At 56.9% G+C, this 22,304-nt stretch overlaps 1 protein-coding gene across 6 annotated transcripts in view; it reads left to right on the forward strand.

The window, feature by feature from the left end:
• The window catches only part of PTPRN2 (protein tyrosine phosphatase receptor type N2), a 709,963-nt gene that overhangs the window by 294,343 nt on the left and 393,316 nt on the right, over nt 1-22,304 (forward strand). For all 6 annotated transcript variants that reach the window (XM_032303991.1, XM_032303993.1, XM_032303992.1 and 3 more), the window contains 3 exons: nt 7,204-7,416; nt 9,993-10,033; nt 12,897-13,261. In XM_032303991.1, the coding sequence (XP_032159882.1) occupies nt 7,204-7,416; nt 9,993-10,033; nt 12,897-13,261 (619 nt within the window). The remainder of the gene's footprint in view (nt 1-7,203; nt 7,417-9,992; nt 10,034-12,896; nt 13,262-22,304) is intronic.

The raw sequence follows: 22,304 nt of genomic DNA on the forward strand, positions 1-22,304 counted from the left end.
ACAAAAGAATGTTCCACTTTGATGCACGTGGTATTTGATTGTGCTCTGAGCTGTGGTCCCTCTTCAACCCACCAGGGCTAGCTGGGCTTTTTAAAAAGGATCTCTTGATTCATGTTCATCTTCACATGATTGACAGTGGGTGCCTTTGAGATAACTCGGTGTGGTTTACGGTGGCGGTATGGAAGATGATTTCTGACATGTGTTAATTGTTCTCATTGTCAGCGGGGCGGTCCCTTTGAATCTGCCATTGCGTGCTGAAGGGTTGTTGTTGTGGTGGTGAGAATAATAATTTTTTTTTTTAGTTATTTTTTTACTAATGAAACCTGAAAAGTTTCTTTTTTGGATGAAAGGAGATAATTCTAGGAATTATATTTTATTATTCTGTTTTGAAGCTAGGTATTTCTTATTAGAGGCATTTTAAGAGACCCAAGGAAAGTCTCTCCTGTGCTCTGATCTTTTTCTTAAAGAACTTGAGTTTTATCATGTGGTGATCTGTTCCTATTCTTCTCCAGATAATGAGAACAGACTGAAGGAAGCTGAAGAAAAAAGATATATGGTAACAATAAGAATTTATCTGAGTTCTTAAATGTTGGAACAGATTATTGGAAGAGGGGCACAATTTTGCTCTCACTGTATTGATTATTAGAAATATGGTCGAACATCTGCACACTATTTTGTTATCATAGTAAACCCTTCAAGTGGGAATTATTGGGTTCCCACCTCCCCCATCTTCCATACCCTGGATTGTTTATCTGTCGCCCCTATCAGCACCAGACATCTATGTGTTTTCAATTGCTTATTTTCTTTCTCTTCCGATATGGATGAGTGCTTCCTGAAAGCCAGGGCTTTGTTAACGGCATTATTGCGGCCCCTGGAAAGTGACTATGCATGGAAAATGTGCAGGGAAGCAAGGAAAGAACGGCGGGAGGCGGGAGGGACGAAAGGGGGCATCTCCTGAACACTTCTGCTCAAGTTCAAGGGCCTCTGGGAGGCATAAATCACTCACTGATTGTCAGTCACCTTAATGAGACCTGGAATGAGTCTCCCATACTGTGAACAGCACAGAGAGGCTGCCTGAAGAGCAACCTGGGGGGCAGGGGTAATGTGGGGGCCAAAGGGAGGGGGCATTTGGACATATGGGGACAGGACTAAACCCTGGACTCCTACACGGAAGACAGTACAAGGGAGTGAGGGATACAGGCGTTGCCATACACAGGCAGGGACGTGAGAATCTAGCCTGCCCCGTAGCTTCATCCGAGGCCAATTTGCTGCGAACCAGGACCTGAATAACCACCGTGATAGTTCTTGTGGCCCCTTTGCATGGCTGTTCCAGCAAAATAATCCCATCGGGTTGCAGTCCTATATCTGGAGACAGTGGGAGGCTGGAGCCTGGGGCTCCAAGAGGAAACTTTCTGGCGGGGTAGGCAGTCAGCCTTGACTCAAGGGCTTAACTTAGGATGAATGTCACAGGGGAGTAAGTGACGTCCTCTGCCCACTGAGTGGCGTGGGGCAGGGATTCCAGCTTGTGAAGCCCCGTTAGGATGGACGCCTCTGCTCTGCAAGACGGGCCTGGGTGCAAAGCCTTGGTGAGCCCAGGTGCTTAGGAATGCAGCGTTTCTGTCCAGAGATTTTTCTGGTGAAGTTTGCGTTCACCGGAAATACAGTTTTGATTCAACACTCGTTAAACGTTTCTCATAAATGTCTCAATACACTCTCTGCCTTGGTGAATGTCTGGGGGCATCGTGACCCCCCAAAAGGACCATGCATTTAGGGTGCGGCACCGTGCTGTGACGGGCCTTGGCCAGCTGCAGCAGGACTTCGACTTTTAGGTGCCTTTTTCCACATTCTGTGCCATCGTTGGAGTGATGCAGGACACTGAAGTGGGTGTGTTTATACTGCTAGACATGAAAGACATGAGATGTATTTTATTGATTTTTCTATTTGAAATATATTCTTGAAATTTTTAATGAAAAATTTTTGCTCAGGGTAATTCAGAACCCGGAATTACATGGTAAGATTTTTTGAAAGACATAATTTGGGTTTATCTTTCTAAAAAAATCAGTAAGGCCGTAAATTAATTGGGTCGCCTTCATTAGAAATTATAAACAAGGAGAATTTTTAGATCATCTTTAGCAAAAGTTAAGCTTTATATTTTTATATTTTAAAAGTTTTATAAGTGACATTTGTCAGATCTAAGTTTGTCAATGTAATTGTTGATTTCTGAGGGTAAAATGTAGGGAGTAATTTACAAGTAGTTTTTTTTAACGGTATGAGTATCATTTATTTACAAGTAGATTCAAATTTTGGAGGCTGGTTGAATTGCAGGAAAACATTTGCCTAAGATAGGGTAATAAGTGACAGTTTGAAAAGCATGTCAGCTCAAATACTTGCCTGTTTCTGGAAGAAAATGAAGTGGCTTCTTGAGTCATGCTGTCATTTGATGTTCTTGCGGGGTCTCTATGGTTGGTCTGTCCCAGATGTTGAGTTTGCTTAATATACTATCCAGTGGTCTCTGGCTTCTAAAACATTTCGATATGTTTGTATCAATCCTATTGTAGCTCTGCAGCCCCCATGCCGTCAATTCTGTATCCTTGTAGCAGCTAGTGAAGCGAACGGATGGACGGGTGAATGGGAGAGTGGACGGATGGATGGTTGGGTGGAAGCTCGGATGATTGACGGGTAGTGGGGGGAGGAGTGGATGGATGGATAGTGGGTGGGTAGGTGGGTGGGTGGCGTCCGAGGTCAGCCTTTAGTGACTGAGGTTAACGTTTTTTTAAATGAGCCTTAATACTTTGTCAAGGAACCATCTCAGAAAGCAAATGTTGAGCAAACTGGGAGGCAGTAGTCACCTTGAACCACCAAGCGTGCTGATGGGCAGGCGGCGTGTTCTCTACTCTTCACTTACAGATTATGTGGAACCGTAGCCAGAGCTCACCATGGAAATGTAAGCCCGTGTATCTACGGTGGATTGTAAGGGATAAAAAACAATGGAGGGTAAATGATTCGTGGCCATCACCTCACCCTCGTGACAATAGGTACAGTTGTTAAGCCCTTCGTGTGCGCCCGCCACTGGATAAGTGATGCACATGCCTGTCTCCCTTGTCCCCATAACACAGGAGGGATTGAGCACCAGGGAGATTAAATGGCTTGCCCAAGGCCATACGCGGGGAGTACTAGCAGGGAGACTCATCCATACCCCTGTGGCCCAGCTGTGTGCCTGCAGCCCCGTCGGCTCTCAGCTTCCTGAAGCGCATCTGGGAGGTGCCGTAGTGCGCTTTCTCCTTCGTGACAGCAGCGCACACCCCACTGGGGAGAAGTCCATATTCCTTCATGGGAATTTGGCCTCACAGCTCAACTGACATAGTGACTGATGAGAATTTTAAATGTGTCTTTGGAAACCAAAGTCTCAGCCACAGTTATAGCCAGTAAAGGAGAAACCTCTCTGGATTCTAGAATTATGTGGCCTGAGAAAGTGGATGAGAAGCCACTGCCCACAGCCGTGGGGTTCGTGGCTGACGCCAGGCAGCTCCTGGGCTAACGGGTCCGCACAGAGAGCAGACAGGGCCGGGCCCCGTCCTCCATCTGCCTCAGCCGGCGAAGTCTCTGCTCGCTGTCTCCTCCCTTCTGGGCCAGCCGCTGTGCCCCTCGGTCCCACAGAACCCTCCCACGTGTTCTCCGTGTCCTTCTGTCCCTGTGTCCCCCGGAGGGTCAGGTCTGTGTGCAGTGAGTGAGTGGGTGTGAGTGACACCATTTCTGTTGGGATTGGTCCTCATGGTCACTGTGGTGAGGGAAGGTTGCTGGGGCGGGTTTGGCGAGTGTGGGTCCCTGCGGACCTTCTCCTTTGAGAAAGTTCGGAGCACTCGCTCCGCGTATGCTGCTGCGAGGGCAGGTGAGCCCTGCTTTATCGCCAGGCGGGAGGCTCTGCCTCTGGACGTTTCCTGCGCATCTTCTGGGTACAGCGGCCGCTCTGAACCCAACGCCCCCGCGCCCATGGGGGTCTGTTTCCAGCACCAAGTGAGAGCTCTGTGGCCGGCGGGCGGGCCGTGGGAAGGCGTGGTGACGTGAGACCTGCTGAGATTCTGGCCGAAGAGAAGAGGTGCCTGGAGGGGAGGCACTGGCAGGAATCAAACCCGGAACGTCGTGCTCATGTGCTGCCTGCTGACCAGCTGCGGCTGGGGAGAGCCCCTGCCCATTCTGAAAGCTGCGGCGACGGTACGTTTGTTGAGGACAGCCGCGAGGGCCGGGCCGCGCGTGCACCTTCCATCCCGGGCGCAGCTCGGTCTTCCCCGTGGAACAGCACGCGCCTTACGTCCGCCGGCGTCTGATGCTGTTTGTGTGGGATCGCACCGATCTCCAGCCTCCTGTCCCTTCTGCGTCCGGCAAGCCTTTCTGCATTCTTAGGTATGTTTTGTTTATGGGGAAGTGAAATCAGTGCTGGAAGTTACTTCTGAATCAAGCATTCAGTCGCTGACCATCTGGGACTGTGCAAGGCTCTGGGACGCAGGGGAGCAGGACGCCTTCTGTCTGCCTTCCCTTTGACCGCGAGCGGTTTCTGTTAGTCGGGCCAATGAGGCCACAGACATCAGAGCGTGAGGAACCTGTGGCTGATGCCGGAGCTGAGGCCGGGGAGGTGCAGAGATGTCCTGGCCTGTGTTCGTGCCGCCCTGCTTCTGTGTGGGCCTCACAGGGCCCCGCCCCTGCTGTGGGAGCAGTTAGTCTGGTCGCCGACTGCCAGGGTGGACAGCGTGCACGACGCGCTTAGTGGCTCTCAATTTCAGCCCCCCCCTTCTGACTGCGGGGCCAACCGCCCCTGCAGCCCCATCTCAGAAACAATGACCGTGGAGACTGTAGCCCCGTCGACCCAGAAGGGATCCGAGGTGCCCAGGGAAGTCTGGAGTGGACATGGACAGAAAATGTCTTTGAAGAGCAAAACCAAAATGATGGCGGTGACGCTTGCCTGGCAAGAAGGAGACTGGGGGGGAACGTGGGGCGCCACACGGGACGTTCGGAAACAATCGCTTCCTTAGGGCCATGGGGCAAGAGTCCCCTGGAAAAGCGAGGCTGGTTGGAGGTGAGCGCGACTGTACGTTTTCTCCCATGGTAGGCTCGACCTGCTCATCTGGAAAAGCCGGTGAGTCTGGGGCTCGAGACCCTCCTATCATGCCTTTGTCATGGACAAGCTGGCTGGGACCGGGCGAGGCAGTCTCCTCCATTGGCACGACTCCGAGGTGGAACCCGGGGGGCGGCGGGGGCTGGCACAGCATTCTGGGAGCTTCTACACGCAGCTCAGACTTCACAGCCACGGCTAGGTGGCCTGGATGTGAGCACCTCAGGCGAGCGGTGGGTTTGGTGGGGCTGCTGTGCAGCCTGGCTGGGGTGGTCTGCCTTCTCCTGCTGGCTCCTTGCTCATCGCACGGAGCAGCCGTGACCCGCTCTCTCTGGACAGGCGTCAGCGCGAAGCACCTGCTGGCTGGGCCCGCTGAGCCGTGGGTGCTGAGAACTTCTCATGTCTGTTGGCGGGCAGGAGCTCCCAAAGGTTGATGCATTAAAAAACCTGAAAAGCCTCAATTTCCTAATTTACAAGAAGCAGAAAAGAGCCCACAGCCCACTCAGTTCAGAGCACGGCCTCCATGAGGCCATGGAGAGAGTGAACTCTCCCTGTGCCTGCGACCTCGGGGAGCAAAGCCACGACAATGACCGTCATGCCTAAACCTGCACTTGGGAACTGGACGCGTCACCACTGGATACTCAAGAAGCAGCAGTCAGGGCTCCCCAGGTCAAAGGCAGGACTCCATCGGACGGTGCTGTTGCTGAGGGAGACCTTGCCATCAGGCACTGGATGCCGAGCGCCCAGACGAGCGAGAGCGGACGTGTGGCACCCGTGACAACTACGCCAGCAGCGCCCCTCACCCTGGGCAGGGACACGGCAGCAAGTGTGCTCACAGGGGTCAGCACAGCTCCAGGAAAATGCATGTAAACCATAGCAGCAACCCGTTCCGGTGACCCTGGGGTGCCGCGCGGTTGACCCCGACGTCCGTTAACGCGCTTACTTCCCCCGTCAGCGGTCATGGCCCCGTAGTGGTGTTAAGAGGAGGACAAGGACCTTCGTCCCGGGACACCCACAGAGTTGCCCCTCGGGAGCTTTTCGGCGCTCCCACAGGCCTGCATTTCCCGCCGCCGTCACTCGGGGGTACGTGTCTGCAGTCTGTTGGCGGCCGGTGGGCTTAGCTCCTCGGGTGACCCGACATGTCTCTCCCTCACCCTCCGGCCTGGAGGGTCTTTCCACTGGACATAGACGTCTGAATGAAAGGTTTTTCTTTTAACTCTTCAGATACGTCATTGGATGTGTGTGATCAAATCTACAATTACCAGCTGAGTCAAAGACCTCATTGTCACCAGGCACGCGGTGTCACTCGGGCCCTCTTCTGCCTGAGGTCCGCCATGGCTGCATCCCGCCACGTCATGCCTCACGCGTGTCCTTGCCCGTGGCTGTGGCGAGTGGCCTTACCTTGTCTTCTCAAGAGGTGCCACTGTGTGGCTCTGTGTCCACTCTTCTTGGGGTCTGTTTGGTGTCTTGGCTTTCGAAGTTAATGCAGTCTGGGGGAATTGCTGGAGGTTTTTCCCCGTTAGTGTTTTGGTCCCTCTCCTTCTCGCTTCCACTTGGAGTCTCTTGTGCTTGAGGTGGTGCTGCAGGTTGCCCCGTTTCCACTCAGTCTTTCTCAATTCTTTTTTTAATTTTAAAATAAAAATTTCATTTATTTATTTGAGAGACAGAGAGAGAGCAAGAAGGTACGAGCAGAGGAGCAGCAGAAGCAGAGGGAGCAGACCCTGCCGAGCAGGGAGCCTAACGTGGGGCTCGGTCCCAGGACCCTGAGATCATGACCTGAGCCGAAGGCAGACGCCTCACCAGTCGGGACACCAGGCGCCCCCTTTTACCTGTCATTGAGAGGATAACAGTTTCTGTTACGTATCTGGAAATTCACTAACCCGTTGCTCTCCGTTGCCCAATCTGCGGCTCGACCTGTGACTTTGTAAATCGTGAGTGCTGTGCTCCCCACGCACCGAACTTCCGCTGCTCCTGTTCAATCCCAGGTCTCCGCTGAGCTTGCAGGGGCCCGCGCTGCCCCGTTGGGTCACTGCCACCTCGTTCTGGTGGTGACGGCCTCTCCTTGCGTCATCTGTGCTTGCCTTTGTGTCCCCCAGAAACACTCATCCGGAGCCTCTTGAAGGACCTGGGAAGGCAGCCGGCGCCGGCGGAGGGCCTGAGCCCCCTGGAGCTCGGCGAGATGGCCCACATGGTTGCGGCCGCCGTGCAGGGAGCAGGTGCCGACGGGGAGCTGCGAGGAGCCGAGAAAGGAGCCGCGGGAAAGCCGGGAGAGGCCGGCGTCCGCCAGCAGGCCGGGGACAGCGGGGCAGGTGAGCCTCCCAGCCCCGGGGCCACGGACGCCTGCGGGTTCGCGGCGCGGCGAGGCTGCAGAGGCCCGGCTCGCCGGGCTGGTCAGCCTGCCTCTGCGGGGGAGACGCCGACTTGGAGGAACGGGTTTTATCTGTTTGAACTTTGCCTCTGAAAGCTTTCTGAGCAGCCTCAGCCTAGCCGAGCAATTATGTGGAAAGGCAAATTGCTCTCAGTGCTGGGGCTCGGAGTTAGAAAAAAACAGGAGCGATAGAAAGTGGTTCTGTTTGGATTCTGCCCGTGAACAGAGTCAAATATTTGAATAACACAGTGAAAAGGCTTCATCCTGCTTGAGGCTCACATCCGCCCTCCCAGGCTGCTCCAGGGAGAGCCGAGAGCTCCCCCCGACTCTCCAGTGTGTGTGTGTGTGCACGCACACACGGACACAGACACACACACACAGACACATACAGACAGACACATACACGGACACACACAGATACACACATGCAGACACACACACACACACACACGGACACAGACACACACACACAGACACATACAGACAGACACATACACGGACACACACAGATACACACATGCAGACACACACACACACACGGACACAGACACACACACACAGACACATACAGACAGACACATACACGGACACACACAGATACACACATGCAGACACACACACACACACGGACACAGACACACACACACAGACACATACAGACAGACACATACACGGACACACACAGATACACACATGCAGACACACACACACACACGGACACAGACACACACACACAGACACATACAGACAGACACATACACGGACACACACAGATACACACATGCAGACACACACACACACGGACACAGACACACACACACAGACACATACAGACAGACACATACACGGACACACACAGATACACACATGCAGACACACACACACACACGGACACAGACACACACACACAGACACATACAGACAGACACATACACGGACACACACAGATACACACATGCAGACACACACACACACACACACGGACACAGACACACACACACAGACACATACAGACAGACACATACACGGACACACACAGATACACACATGCAGACACACACACACACGGACACAGACACACACACACAGACACATACAGACAGACACACATACACATGGACAGACACACACACATACAGACACACATGGACACACACACAGAAACAGACACATAGAGACACACACACAGACATACAGACACACACGGACACACGCACACAGACACACATGGACACACACAGACACACATATGGACACACATACGGACACACACGGACACATACAGACACACACACAGAAACAGACACACAGACATACAGACACACACAGACACACACACACAGACACACATACAGGCACACATAGACACAGAGACACAGACACACACACAGACATACAGACACACAGATACATATGGACACACATACGGACACACACAGACACACACACAGAAACACACACACATATACACACAGACACACATATGGACACATGCACAGACACACACACATATATGCACACACATACAGACATACAGACATACAGCACACACACATGGACACAGACAGACACACACACTGACACACACAGACACACACACACACACAGACAGACACACACATGGACACAGACACGGACACACACACAAACACACATACGGACACACAGACACACATATGGACACAGACACATACATACAGACACACACAGATACACACACACACAGACACACACACATACAGACACACGCGGACACACACAGACACACACACACACACACACACACACACAGCAGCTCCCCTGGTGACTGGACGTACCCGTGTGTGCTTCTCAGAGTCACTGGAACCACACGGAAGCATCTGATTCCATGCCTTGGACACAGCAGACACACAAAACACATGTGCCAGAAACACGCATAAGGAGATGGTGTCTCGTCTTCTGTGGGCTGGGACCCAGGCTGGCTCGGAAGCTGGCATCAGGGAGCCCAGAGCCGAGGGAACCGGTGCTCCGCGGGACAGGGTTCTGTGTTACGCGGTCCTGAATAAGCAGTGGGTGCCTCTCGGCGGGGGGGTGGGGGTCGGGAAGAGGCCTGGGCACCAGGCTTCGTGAGTTCACGAGTCTGGGGCTTTTGGCTTTGCTGGTAGGATATTTCGGAAAGTCATGAGCTCTGGGGACAGCTTACCATGAGGTGGTCGGCGTAGACGCCTTCCTCTGCTTTTCTGTCGCTGGTAACTGCTTCTGGCACTGTGGGATTTTCTTGCTGTGCTAGACTCTGAGGATGACACACAGATCCCTGGGGCTGGGGACATAGTTCATGACCGAATTCACGCCCGTCTCTTAGCTAACCCTTCCACGTTCCATGGAGCTTACGGAACACCGATACCATCCTCCGAACAGGAAAGGGTTACCTTCTAGGCGAAACCAGGCTGATGTCATCCTGCCTGACCCCCTGTGACGGACGCTCCGTGTCTGACGGGGTCCGGACGAGGGTTCTGATGATGCTTGTGTCTTCCACAGATGACCGCGGGCCGGACGGCGGAGGTGGAGCTGACGAGGAGGTATGGTGAGGCGTCTCTACCTGTTCAGTTCACCTTAGCTCTAGAGCTGTGCTGGGCGTCTTTCTGGTCATGGTTTGAGAACGCAGACAAAACACAAAGTTTTGTTGTTCTGTTTGTTAAAAGTCTGCTAATCCCAAAATTGGGAGAAAGTATAAAGAGGGCATAAAAAACTGTGGATATTTTGGTACATACTAATGTCTACTTTCAGATCATACAGTAACATTTTCCCATCGTAGAAATATGGAAAATACGGTTAATACAAACTAAGGAATGAATATTCCTTAGAATTTTCCTACCTGGGGCTATGGACTGGATCCTTGCGGTCATCCCATGTGTGGTTCCTGGGCTTCATTCAGCTCGGACCTCCACAGGCCCTGGGCCGTCAGCCCTGCCCCATCTGATACGGGAGCCGCTGGCCCGGGTGTCCTTTACATGGAAGCTCGTTAAGCCGAAGCAGATCAAAATGCTGTCCCTCAGTTGTGCTGGCCCCAACGCCTGTGTTCCATTGTGAACCGTGGGCCGGGTGGTTCAGAGAATGTGCGGGTCGTGGCTGGAGGGTCTCTCGACCGCGCGGGTGGGAAGGGCCGTCTGAGAAGGGCTCAGTCATGGGTGATGGCCCTCACGGTGGTTTGCCGGCCTTTCCGGCTGAAGAACCTTCGCTCATTAGTGCAAGTCTTACGGATGCAGAAAATCAGTGTGGAAACCATGACAATGGCTTTAGGTGGTTCTACGGAACCCTTTTCTGTAGAGTGGAAAAAATCATTTTGGTTAGTACTTCTGTTTCCATTTTATTTTCGTGGCTTTTGGTTCAATGCCTGTTAGCAAGTAGCAAAAGAAAACATCTGCAATTCTCTTAAATGTCCACCAGAAACGCGGTTGGTGGGGTGGGGGGAGTCGTGGCTCTAAGAATGCATCTTGTCAGTGGAGGGCCGTGGACAGTGGGGACGAGTGCAGCCAGAGCCGGGCTGCGGGGTCCGGACCGTGCACACCTCAGCCCCCGTGGGTCCTCTCAAGACCCCAGTGTTCACAGGCTCCTACCTTTCCTTCCTGAACAAGTCGGATTTTGATTCATTTCTCTGTTACTGGGGGTACATCTTCAAGCAATTTTTTATTTTCTTTTTTGAGATTTATTTGAGATAGAGAGAGAGAGCGCGTGCACAGATGGAGAGGGGGAAGCGCAGGACTTGATCTTAGGACCACAGGATCATGATCTGAGCGGAAGGCAGACGCCCAAGGCCTGAGCCCCCCCAGCGCCCTCAAGCAGTTTTTTTCCCAACAGGCATCTGAGTGCTGTGTTCTCTGAGCTCTGACTTGGAGCATCTTCTGTTTCCTCCTCTCACGGAGCATAGTCCAGCTGAGAACACCATTCTTTTTCTTTCGAAAGCTGGGGGACAGGGCTCCAAGCCCTCCATGGTCACTGAAATGCTGTGTACTGTCACCTTTCAGGATCCAAACTTGAGCAGATGTTTTTTAACAAAATACTATTTTCTGTAGCTATTTCAAAACACAAAGGAAAACTTCTATACAATTTCTAGTCAACAATGGAATAAGTATTTTCCTTTATAATTCTTCCTTAGTTTCCTAAAAAGCTTGAGGTTCATACATGTGAAGGAAACCCACTTTTTGTCCTTCTGTCTGGTACAACGCTGGAGCTTTCACGGTGATTTCACAGGAAGCAGGAAATCCCTTGCCCGCCAGGAGGTGCCCTGGGGTGTGCCCTCCCTTCTTGGCGCCAGCAGAAACGCCAGGAGGGACCACCGGCTTCTGTGGGAAGCCGGACTGGGGTCCCAGAAGGCCGTGTGGCCCAGTGGCGGCATCTCCGACGCCAGCGGGAGTGACACTCAAATTCTGGACCAGCCAATCCCCGCCTTGCGGGCGTCGGGCACGTGATTAACCTCTGTAAGCCCCAGAGCCCACCGACCGGAGATGAAACTAGGGCCGCGCTCCCGGGTTGAGGTGGTGATGAGGGACAGCGTGCACCGAGACTGAGCACAGCGCCGGGCGCATACTCAGGGCTGAGCGTGTCAGATCTGTCTGTCGGGACGTGTCTGTCTGAGCGTGACATCTGTCTGTCGGGACGGCACTTAAGTGGCTCTTGCCCAGGAAATGGGGTCAGGATGGGCACACCTCGGCTCTGAGGACCCAGGGTCCCCCAGGAGCTTTGAGGCTGCGGGGCATGTCCCAATGAGGCTTGTGCCTGACGTCTCCTCTTCCCTGTGAAAGTGGGGCACGCAACACCCCTGCACTGGCATCGCGAGGACCCGGGAGTCCACGTGGGTCAGGGTCCGGGACAGGGATCAGTCAATGCAGCAGCACGGCCATCGCCAGGCGCCGACTGCTCCAGAGCAGGGGGGGCTCAGAACCCCATGCGCGGTCGTGGAGCTTTTGTTTTTGTTTTGTTCGTTTTAAAGATGTTGTTTATTTATCGGAGAGAGCGCGCACACGCGAGCGGCAGAGGGACTGAGAGAGCGTCTCCCGCTGACTCCCCCGAGCACAGAACCCGACACGACGCTTGTCTCACCACCGGGAGACCGTGACCTGAGCTGAAACCAAGAGTCAGGCTCCCAGCGGACGGAGCGCCCCCGGTGCCCCCGATGTTGGCTCTTTTTAAAAAGACCCCAAACACGCACACTGATGCTGTCAAATCGGGCTCTTTAGGACGGTGTCTGTATGTGAGAGAGAGATCGATGGACAGGTGTGTGGCTGCGTGAGGCTGGTGGGTGAGGCCCTTGTCCTCCCCGGTCTGAACGTGTCCCATCTAGACGGGATCCTGAACGTGGCCACGAGGGTGCCACTCCGTCCCCGCCTGGTCCTACCTGCTGGTTCTCCTGAACGTCATCTCACTGAGCCTTCTTTCCACCAGGTCAGTCATCTGGGCCTCAGACTTGGGGACCACCTCCAGCATCCTGGGCCCCAACTCTTTCCTGCCGCCCCCGTTCTCATGGAGCCCTTCAAAACGGAGATGAAGAAATCGGAGACCCCCAAGGTGCCCCTGACGTGGGGGGTGGAGGACGTCACGAGTCAGACCTACTCCAAGGACCGGCTGGACAGGCCGCGTCCCGCACAGCCCCAGGGGCGTGGCTTTGGCGAGCTCCAGGCCTGGGTGCCGGGGCCCTCGCAGGAAGATGCCGGCCTTGAAGCCAGAGCCCGGGGACGCCCCAGTGAGAGCCTGTGGCTGGCGGCCCGGCCTTCGCAGGAGGAAGAAGGCTACATTGTGACCGGGAATGAGTGAGTAGAGGCTCTGGTTTTTCCTCCTGGCGCCCGGCGCATGCGTGGAGGGGAGCACGTTCATTCTTGCCCATCTTTACTCGGAGGCACAGGAGGAGGTGGGCTTCCTGGTGTCACGGGGGCAGGAGGGCAGCTGGGAGCCTCCTCGTCCGTCACACGGTGCTGTGACCTGTGACCAAGGAGCCCGAGCTTCAGGGGGATTCTCCACAGAACAGAGCCCCTCCTGGCTCTTGGTTCTAGCCTCGTACCTGCAGTGCAGCCCGTGGGGCCCATGGATGCAGCAGCCCCGGGGCATGGGGGGCTGGGATCTGCCCGGGGTTGCCTCCCTGCTGGCTGAGACTCCAGCCGTTTAAGGTATTGGGACCCGAGTCATCCTTCAGAGGGAGACATGTTCATGGTAACAGGACGCTCTTCTCGCTCTGATCTGCACGAGTCACGGGGCCTCGTTCCCACAGTGTGTGCCCAGCTGGTGATGGGGTCGGCTCCAGGCTCAGGTGCTCAGCCTAGTGACTCTGGCTTTGGACACGAGGCTGTAGATATGTTCTTTCCTCACGGTCTGTAAGCAGGGTTTCAGCGGGGAGAGCACAGCCAGCCAGCCGCGTGTGTGTGTGCACGTGTGCAGGTGTGCAAGTGCACGTGCGTGTGCGGATGTGCATGTGCGCACACAGGTGCGGATACGTGTGTGCATGGGCATGTGTGCAGCCATAGGTGTGTGCAGATGTGCATGTGTGAGTGCATGTGTGCGGATTGCGTGTGCGCCGGCGTGTGCGTGTGCAGAGGTGCGAGCGTGTGTGCGAGTGTGTGCAGCTGTGTGGACAGGCCCACACCAGGTTCCGCCGTCGCCGGCATGCTCGTGCTCCCCATCTGGGCGGTCCCTCAGGTAAGTCAGAAGCTGCCTGGCTTTGCTGACGACACGCCGTGTGGGAGGGGCTGTGCCGTTTCTCATGCCGGGCGCCCTCGCCTTCTTCCTGCGCAGCTCCCGGGCTCATGCTCGCCAGCGGGCCGTTGTCGCTGGTGCAGACGGCACGTCACCGCAGTCGGCAGCAGCCGGCACCACGGCGGGACAGGCGGCGTCGTGTTCTGAGCCCACGCGCTGACCGCCATTGGAGCCAGCTTGAGCGTAAGAGTCTCGCGCTGTTGGTGGTGTTTTCCCTCGTGCCTTTAGAGAAGTGTCAGTGCTGACGCTTCAAGCTCGCACGGAAACACCGACTCCGTCTGCTCAAGTGCTTCTCGCTGAGCCGCGTCCTCCCGTGTCGGGCCTTTGCCCAGGTGCGGAGCTCCCAGACCCACTGGTGCCGTCAGGCTCCGGTTCTGAGGTTGGGGATCCCCCGGGTGAGTGTCTTCAGAGTCGTGCCCTACAGAGCAGTGCAAACGGGGGTGTGACAATACAGGTGCGGAGGGCACAGTTCTGCACCCTCGGGGCGAAGGCGGGACGCGGACTCCGCTGCTGCGGACGCGGCTGTTCCCACAGCGCTCCTCCTCCGAGTTGTCGAAAGCCTCTGTGTGGATTTTCACTGCCTTAGGAAATACGGCTGCGTCATGCGTGCACACGTGTGCCTCTGTGTGTGCCCGTGTCCGTATGTGTTGTGTGCATGCATCTGTGTGTGGCACGTATGTATACATGCATGTACACGTGTGTTCACTGTGTATCCGTGTATGCACACTGCATGCATCTGTGTGGTGCTTGTGTGCACCTATGTATGCGTGTGCACACATGTGTTCATGTGTCTGTGTGAACATGTAAGCGTGCTCTCTGCATGTGTGCACACGTGTCTGCTCATGTGCATGTGTGTGCACACACATGTTCGTGTGTGCCCATGTGTGCATGTGCACACATGTACATGCACGTTTGCACATGTGTGTTGCTGCGTGGCTGCTCTGGGAGCCTTCTTTCTTGCCACCAGGATGTCAATGGTGCACAGCCCCAACACACAAGGGCTCGTCCCCAGAGTGCGGGGAGGGTCCAGTGTCACTCTTCCTTCTGGGGTCTGGGGTCTCGGCAACAGCATGAGGCAGGGGGTGGGTGCCCCACAACAGGGCCGGGAAAGGGGTTCCCATTGTTTGAAAGGCTCTTCCAAGGAGCAGCTTTGCATCACCATGAACAATAGGGCATGGCGCCTTTAGAGCAGGACAGTCCATGGGACATCCTCCGCATTGGGGTGACTCTTGGAGGGGAATGACAAGGTTGTGGGAGAGGCCTGTCCTATCGGACATTTCCGCTGACTTCCCGGGAGAAAGTGAGGCTCCTGTTGGGGTCGGACTTCTCTTCGCCTTCAGAGTTTATTTTCCTGTAGTGTTCTCCAGGGCCAGAGCTTTGGGACTTGAATATCTGCGACAAGCATGGGTCGGAGGAAAAAAATCTTTACTGTGGCTCATTCCCCTTTTCTTCTGCTGTCTGAACTGGATGAAATTTACACGATACAGATGATAGGGCTTCGTGTCGGGAATTCTTATCTTTGTCGCCCCGAGACGAGGCCTCCTTCCTTTAGAGAGCCTGCTGTCAGATTCCGCGGGAACTTGGGATTCTCTAGGGCAAGTCTTCACCAGATCTCAGCTGCAGCCTTAGCAGATCAGCTATTGGCAAGAATTTGGTGCCATTCTTTAAAAAAACCATCTGGGTCCCTGCTTGTCCCCTAAGAAGGGGAAGCAGTGGGACCTGTGCCCTGTGTGGTCTGCTCGCTGACACACATCCTCCCCGTGGGGCCCAGCTTCGCTCGCTTCTGTCTCGCGCTGACGGACGGACGGGGCGCTGCCTCGGGCTCCGTTTACGCTCTCCCGCTTTCAACCCCGTATGGACCCTCCGAGGCCAGCAGCAGGTCAGGACGGCCGTCCCTGTCCCCCAAGGGCGATTTTAGAAGTGTTTTGGGTTCAGGAGAGACAGCCCAGGAAGGGGAATTTGAATCCAAGGGAGCCGTTTGCATTTTGGCAAAGGAGAAACTGCATCTTACGTCTGACGAAGAAATGCGGAAGAGCCGGGGCTCTCCAGGCGCCTCCGACAGACGCGCTTGCGTTTGGGGTGTCTTCCTGGGGAAGGACGTGTGCATGATGAGAAGGGGCAGAAGAGCGGCTACCAGGCCGACGTGGGAGATGGGGAGGCCACTGTCCCCACGGGCCGTGGGCAGCTTGTGCGTAGGCCGTTGAGAGCCCCACCATCCCACACGGAGGCCCTGGAAGGCCAGCTTCTGTGCCAAAGCTTTGGTGCCCTGTGCTCTCGGCCCTAGAGGGGCAAAGGTGGCCGCGGCCCGGGCTGTCGGGGGCGGGGTGCTGCACACCAGCGGCAGCCGGGCGGCTCGCTCCCCTCTCGGGCAGCTCCCCCAAGGGCAGCAGAAGAGTGGCCCTGCGACAGAGCAGGTGGGGGTGACGGCCCGGGAGCTGTGAACGGAGCCGTGGAAACCGGGAATGGGGAGTCAAGGGAGAAGCTTCCAGGGCTGGGGCACCGAGACCTCGCCGGGGTCGGGGGGACATGCGGCAAAGAGAGTGGGCCTCCCACGGCCTCTGTGTTCTGAGACGGACAGGTTGGCCCTGAGTTTTCTCCAGTGTTTTTTTCCCGTAAAGCTCTTACCTGGGACATGCCCACCAGTGATGTCACAGACGGGTCTCTGCTGACCGATGTGTCTCCTGTATCACGGCCTGAGTCACGGGCAGCTCAGCGTGGCTGCCGCTCCCAGGCACGGCCCTCATGCGGACTCAGCCCGACGGCTGTCGAGGGGAGGGTCCTGCACGGCAGGCGTGGTCCTGCCGTCTCCTCACTGGCGAGCCGTTAGGGTTTAGGGAATCCAAGTCTGGAAGAAGTTTCTGCTGTCCGTCTTCTGAAGCTGCTCCGGCTCCCGGGGGTCGCGCGTGAGCAAAGGGAAGCCTCACGCGTGGACAGACGATCGTCCCTTCTGTCACAGTCGTCTCTCCCAGTCAGTCTCCGAAGCGAGAACCAGGCGATTCCAGAGCCGCCGGGGCGAGGAGACTGCTTTTCCCATCACGAACTTGAAAACGTACAAACCCACATGCTCAGGAGTGACGTGCTGTTCCCCGGAGGTCAGCGTGCTGGGAGGGAAGCGTCACCGCTGAGCCACAGGGACAGTCCCGTCCTGCACACAGACCCCTGGCTGCCCGCGGAGCCCCTCAGAGCTGCACCGGGGCTGCGGGGCCCATGCTGGTCGCCAGGAAGACGGACGGGGACGCGGGGCCGGAGCTGGGCCGGAGCTGGGCCCGAGTCATGGCCGGTTTTCCCTTCCTTGTGGGAGCAAAGGAATCACAGTGGGCTCGCGGTCTGTGGTCGTGGCGTCTGCAGGTTTACTCTGTCCGACTCTCAGACCATGTCTGGGATGACGTGGTCGAACTTTCTGTCGGAAAGCGCAGCTGCGGTCTTCTGGGGGTCTTCCTGAATGCGACAAGTCGCTGCGATGTCACCACTCATCTCCTCCGTTTGGGTCAAGAGACACCGTGCGGTGTGTGGGTTCTTTGTCGTCTGAGAGTCAGGTGTGGGGCCACAGCCAGTGAGGAAAGAGTCGCAACTGCTCGTGTGGCCCAGAAGACGAAGGAAAACCACGTATTTCCAAATCTGAAGTCCTGCCCACAGAGCTGGGAGCTGTGGGGCTTGTCCGTGACGGGAATGGTGAACCGTGGCCCCAGCCGCCGCCAAACTCCAGCCGGTCTGCGGGCGCCCCTGCCTGGGACCTCGGCTCGTACTCGCTAGGCCCTGCCCTGTGGCCCCCGAAGAAGGAAGATCCCAGACCCGCCCCGCGTGGTCCCCCGTGGAAGTCGCGCACCGTCAGTTTCACGTGCACATTGTTTGCAGACGAGGGACACGCGGCTCGGCGCGCGGCCAGACTCCCGGAGCCGCAAGGCCCTGCTCCGGCCGGAGGGAGCCCAAACAGCGTTAACCGAGTGGGTCTCCGAGCCCGTGAGCTCAGACTCTCAGAGCATCATGACCCGAACGAGGCTTTTCCTGTAAACGTCCCCTCCTGACTCCCCGCTCACTGCCTCCTCCTGGGAGCCACAGAATTCCATCCCCCCAGACTCGGCGGCTCCTGGCCACCCGCCCTCCCTCCCGGAGTCTGCCCGGCGCTGCTCGACCTCCCCCATCCAGCGGCTGCAGCGGTGGCCTGAGGCCACTCCATTCTCCCAGGGCACTCCCAGGCGTCGGGTCCTCCACGACGCCGCCCTGCCTGCCCTCCGGGGCCGCCTCCCCGCCGCCCATCACCTTGGGTATGGGAAGGAGGCCTGGAGCTCTGCCGGCGGCTTTGCCGTCTCCGGGGGCCCCAGGACCCTGCTTCCTCCTCCAGGGCTCATGCCCGGGGGCGTACCAGACCAGACCACCTTCCCCGCCTCCTCCAGCTGGGAGCCCTCCCGACCTGGCCAGTCCTCACGGCTGCCCCCGTCCTGCTCGTGGCAGTCGACGGGGCGGGCAGCTGCTGGGACCTCTCTCGCCGGAGGCCCTGCACCCCGCCGCTCTTCCCCGGTCTGTTACGCATGCGGAACCCCAGCAGACTCCTCCGCCACCTCACTCTTCTCTGCAGACCTGGCGGTTTCATTGCCCTTGGGCTGGAGGCCCCAGCTGTGGGCTCTGCAGACTCGCCCTCTCCCTGCCTCCGCAGGCTGGTGTCCTGCCCCGCCTGCTCCTTCCGGCTCCTGCCACACGCACGGGGCTGTCACGGCCTCGGGAGTGTTCATCCCACTCAGGAGCGCTGCCCCACACGCACTGGGAACTCCTCCTCCTCCCCGTCTGTGGGGAGCCCCCGCTGCCCCAGGCTGCGTCAGGGCCCCTCGAAAGTGCAGCCCTGCCCCTCCTTCCTAAGCCTTCTCTCTGGCCACCGGGAAACCACTGAGGTCGCAGGGTCACACCCCCTCCCGCACGCAGATGGACGCTCCTCACAGGAGGCCTGCTCGGGTCCTTGGCCCCCCACTTCCAGGGCTGCCAGAGGACGTCCAGGACCTGAGAGCAAGGGAGGCGGGTTCTGGGACCGTCACGACAACAGCGAGATGAAGGAGCGCCACGAAGCGGCTTTTGGTAAATTCTAAGAAACTGGATATGCTTGAAGTGAACGTTGTTCCCGGGCAGTTTGAGGGTCCGATTGTCACAGTTTTCAGAAGTTCTGACAACACGGCTCCTCCCACATCGGTGTCGGGGGCACCGTCGCCCCCAGAAGGAAGCACCGGTATGAAGTCCTCCTGGCTCCCAGGCCCCTGTCCTGGGACCTGCCCCCCATGTCCCCGAGGCCTTGGGCTACAGCCGGCTTATCCCCAGGTTCCTGGTCCAACGGGCTTCCCTGGTTGTTCTGTCTCATCTTCTCCGCGAGGCAGCGGCTGGTTTGGAGCAGGTACAAGGTCGTGGCCAGGCCCGGCCTTGCCCCATCCCCCCCACCTGCTCCCACCTCTCCTGCTGCTTTCGGAAGCCGCGCTGTCTCGGGACCGGGTTGTGAAATGCAAGGGTCCTCCTTTCTCACAGCGCCCGAGCGGCACCAGGAGCCGAGCCCGCATCAGCTCCGCCATCGCACACCAGGGCTGCGTTCGCGGATGTCGTCTCGGGACCCACACCAGGCACACCCAGCGCTGGCTGCCGGCTTCGATGCCTGACTCCGCAGGCCCCCTTCTGTCTCATCGGTTGGGTTTCGAGTGAGGGGTTGGATTGTGATGTCTGTTACTGGCTGGGATTCATCTTGTCTGATCTCTGACTCTGGTGGGGGACAGCGTGGAAGACACCGTGGTAGAGCGGGGGTGGGGGCCTCAAAGACCCTTCCGGGGCCTCCTCGACGAGCAGGCGTGGCCACGTCCAGCCAGTCGGCAGATGCCGGGAGAGATGATGCCAGGGAGGGGCTCTTCTGTGGTCCCGGACGGTGGTGAGCCCCTTGCCTGCATCTGATGCTCTCTGTTGTGACGAGGGTGAAATTGGTGGGGGCCAGGCAGGGAGGAAAAGGGGGTGTTGAACAGCCCCGCGCATTGGACCGAGGCCGGCGCCTGGGCTTCTAACTCCGCCTGCCCCATGCGCGCTTGCTGTGCAGGTCGCTTCTGCGGCTCAGCCTGGACGCCTGAGCTGCACGAGGGTCCCAGAAGGTTCTGACAGTGGTGGGACTCGGCGGGCCACAACGACCTCTGAGGGCAGCCAGGGGTCACCATCCGTGCCCATCTCTACGTCTGTGTCTACGCCTGCATCTCCCCATGCACACGTGCCGCTCCATGTACACGGTCTACCACGTCTGTGCTGGCTCTGTCTCCATCAGCATCCGTGCGTCTACACCGGCCTCGACGTGTCTGCCTGTGCCTCTGCGGTGCATTTGCTCGTCTGCCGGGGTCTGTGTCCGCCTGCGTCCGTCGTGGCAGTGTTCACGTGTCTGTGCTGTGTCACCGCTGGGTCGGCACCGGTGCGCCCGCATGTGCACCTCACCCACTACGAACGTGTGCTCGCTCACCACGCGCGTCTGTCTACACGACATGCGCACGTGTGTCTCCACGTCCACGCCTGTGTCTGCCCTGATCCGCGCTCAGCCTTCACGCCTGTCTGTTGGTCTCTGCCGTGCGCTCTCCGTCTCCGTCTGTGCCCACGTGTCTGCCTCCTCACCCTCTGTCCCTCCCGTCCATACATCTCCGTCGTGTGGCTGCCAGCCCGGTTTGGTGTCGGACTTCTGTAGTTGTTGGGAAGCTTTGCTTTTCTTCTTCGGGAGAAAAGTCCAGAGCAGAGCTCTCCAGGGACCTCCAGAGCCTGCCCATGGCAACTGATTTTTGAAGAGTGTCATCTGCTTTGTAAGTCGATCTCCAATTAAATCTGTCTGAGTTAAGCCGTTTAAATATCACTGCTACACGCCAGGGAGGGAGTAAGAGCGAAGGAGAAACGTGTGAGAAGAAGAGCCTTGCTAGACCGTCAACACAGAAGCCAACTGCGGATGGCGAGTGAAGGCAGAAGGAAAGGGAAGAGTGGGGAAAGGTGGTGCCCTGACAGCGCGGCTGTGGACTACTGGGGACGGTGACATGGAAAGAAAGAAGGTCTTACTAGAAGAGCTGGCCACAGGCTACTGAATTCCAGCACAGCCTCCTGGATTCTGGCGATGCAGACGTCCCTTGTAAGCTTCAGATCAACTTTGCGGCCGTTACTTCGAGCTCTGTAGTGGGCTGGTGGGTGGAAAGGAAATCACGTTCCAAAGAGAACCGCGTTTGCGCGGGGCCTTGCTCAGGAGGAGCACGGACATTTGAGGAGCTGAAATAAGGCCGGGGGAGGCTGGGGACGGTCAGCGTGGGAGAGGCTGGTGAGGCCTCAGGGCCCAGCAAGCATCGGGGTCCTTGCCCCTAGCAGACATGGGACACCATTAGGGGACAAGCCGGCACAAGTGGTGTGGCCGGGGTCCTGCTCTCTGAGATCTCTCTGCTGCGGAGTGGAGGAGGGCTGACGGAAGGTGTGTACAGTGACGGGACGGACACCGGTCAGCAGTGTGCCGGTCACTGAGGCATTTCCTCAGCGCTCTTACCCCCTTGCTGTCTCTGCCCCGTGAGGCTGACCTGCAGAATGTCATCTGGGCTATGAACTGGCCTGGACAGTCACTACAGTTCCGGACTGTTCTACCCATGGGCCTTCCGACAAGTTCCAGTGGGCTGCCCTGCCGTTCCCACTCTGCGTACTCTGTGGACTTTTTATCATGAGTGGATGTTGAGCTTCATCATGTGCTTTTCCTGCCTCTGCTGGGGTGATCAAGGTTCTTATCCTGCGCCGTGTGAATGCGGCGCGGCGCACGGATCGATCCGCGGATGCGGAACCGGCCTTGCAGCGTTGGGATAAATCCCACTTGATTGTGGTGTGTGATCCTCTTAATGTCGCGTTGAATTTGTTTGGCTCGTATTTTATTTATGGATTTTGCGTCTATGTTTCATCAGAGAAATTGTCCTGTAGCTTTCTTGTCTTACGGCATCCCCGTCTGACTGGCGTCAGGACGACGCCGGCCTTGTAAGAGGAGCTGGGAAGTGTTCCCTCCGCTTCCGTGTCTTGGAAGAGTTTGAGAAGGGTTGGTACTGATTCTTCTTAGGGTGGTTGGTAGAACTCATCTGCGGAGCCTTCTGCTCC

This window comes from Mustela erminea, chromosome 11 (genome assembly GCF_009829155.1).
Source record: "Mustela erminea isolate mMusErm1 chromosome 11, mMusErm1.Pri, whole genome shotgun sequence".
Lineage (NCBI taxonomy): Eukaryota > Metazoa > Chordata > Mammalia > Carnivora > Mustelidae > Mustela > Mustela erminea.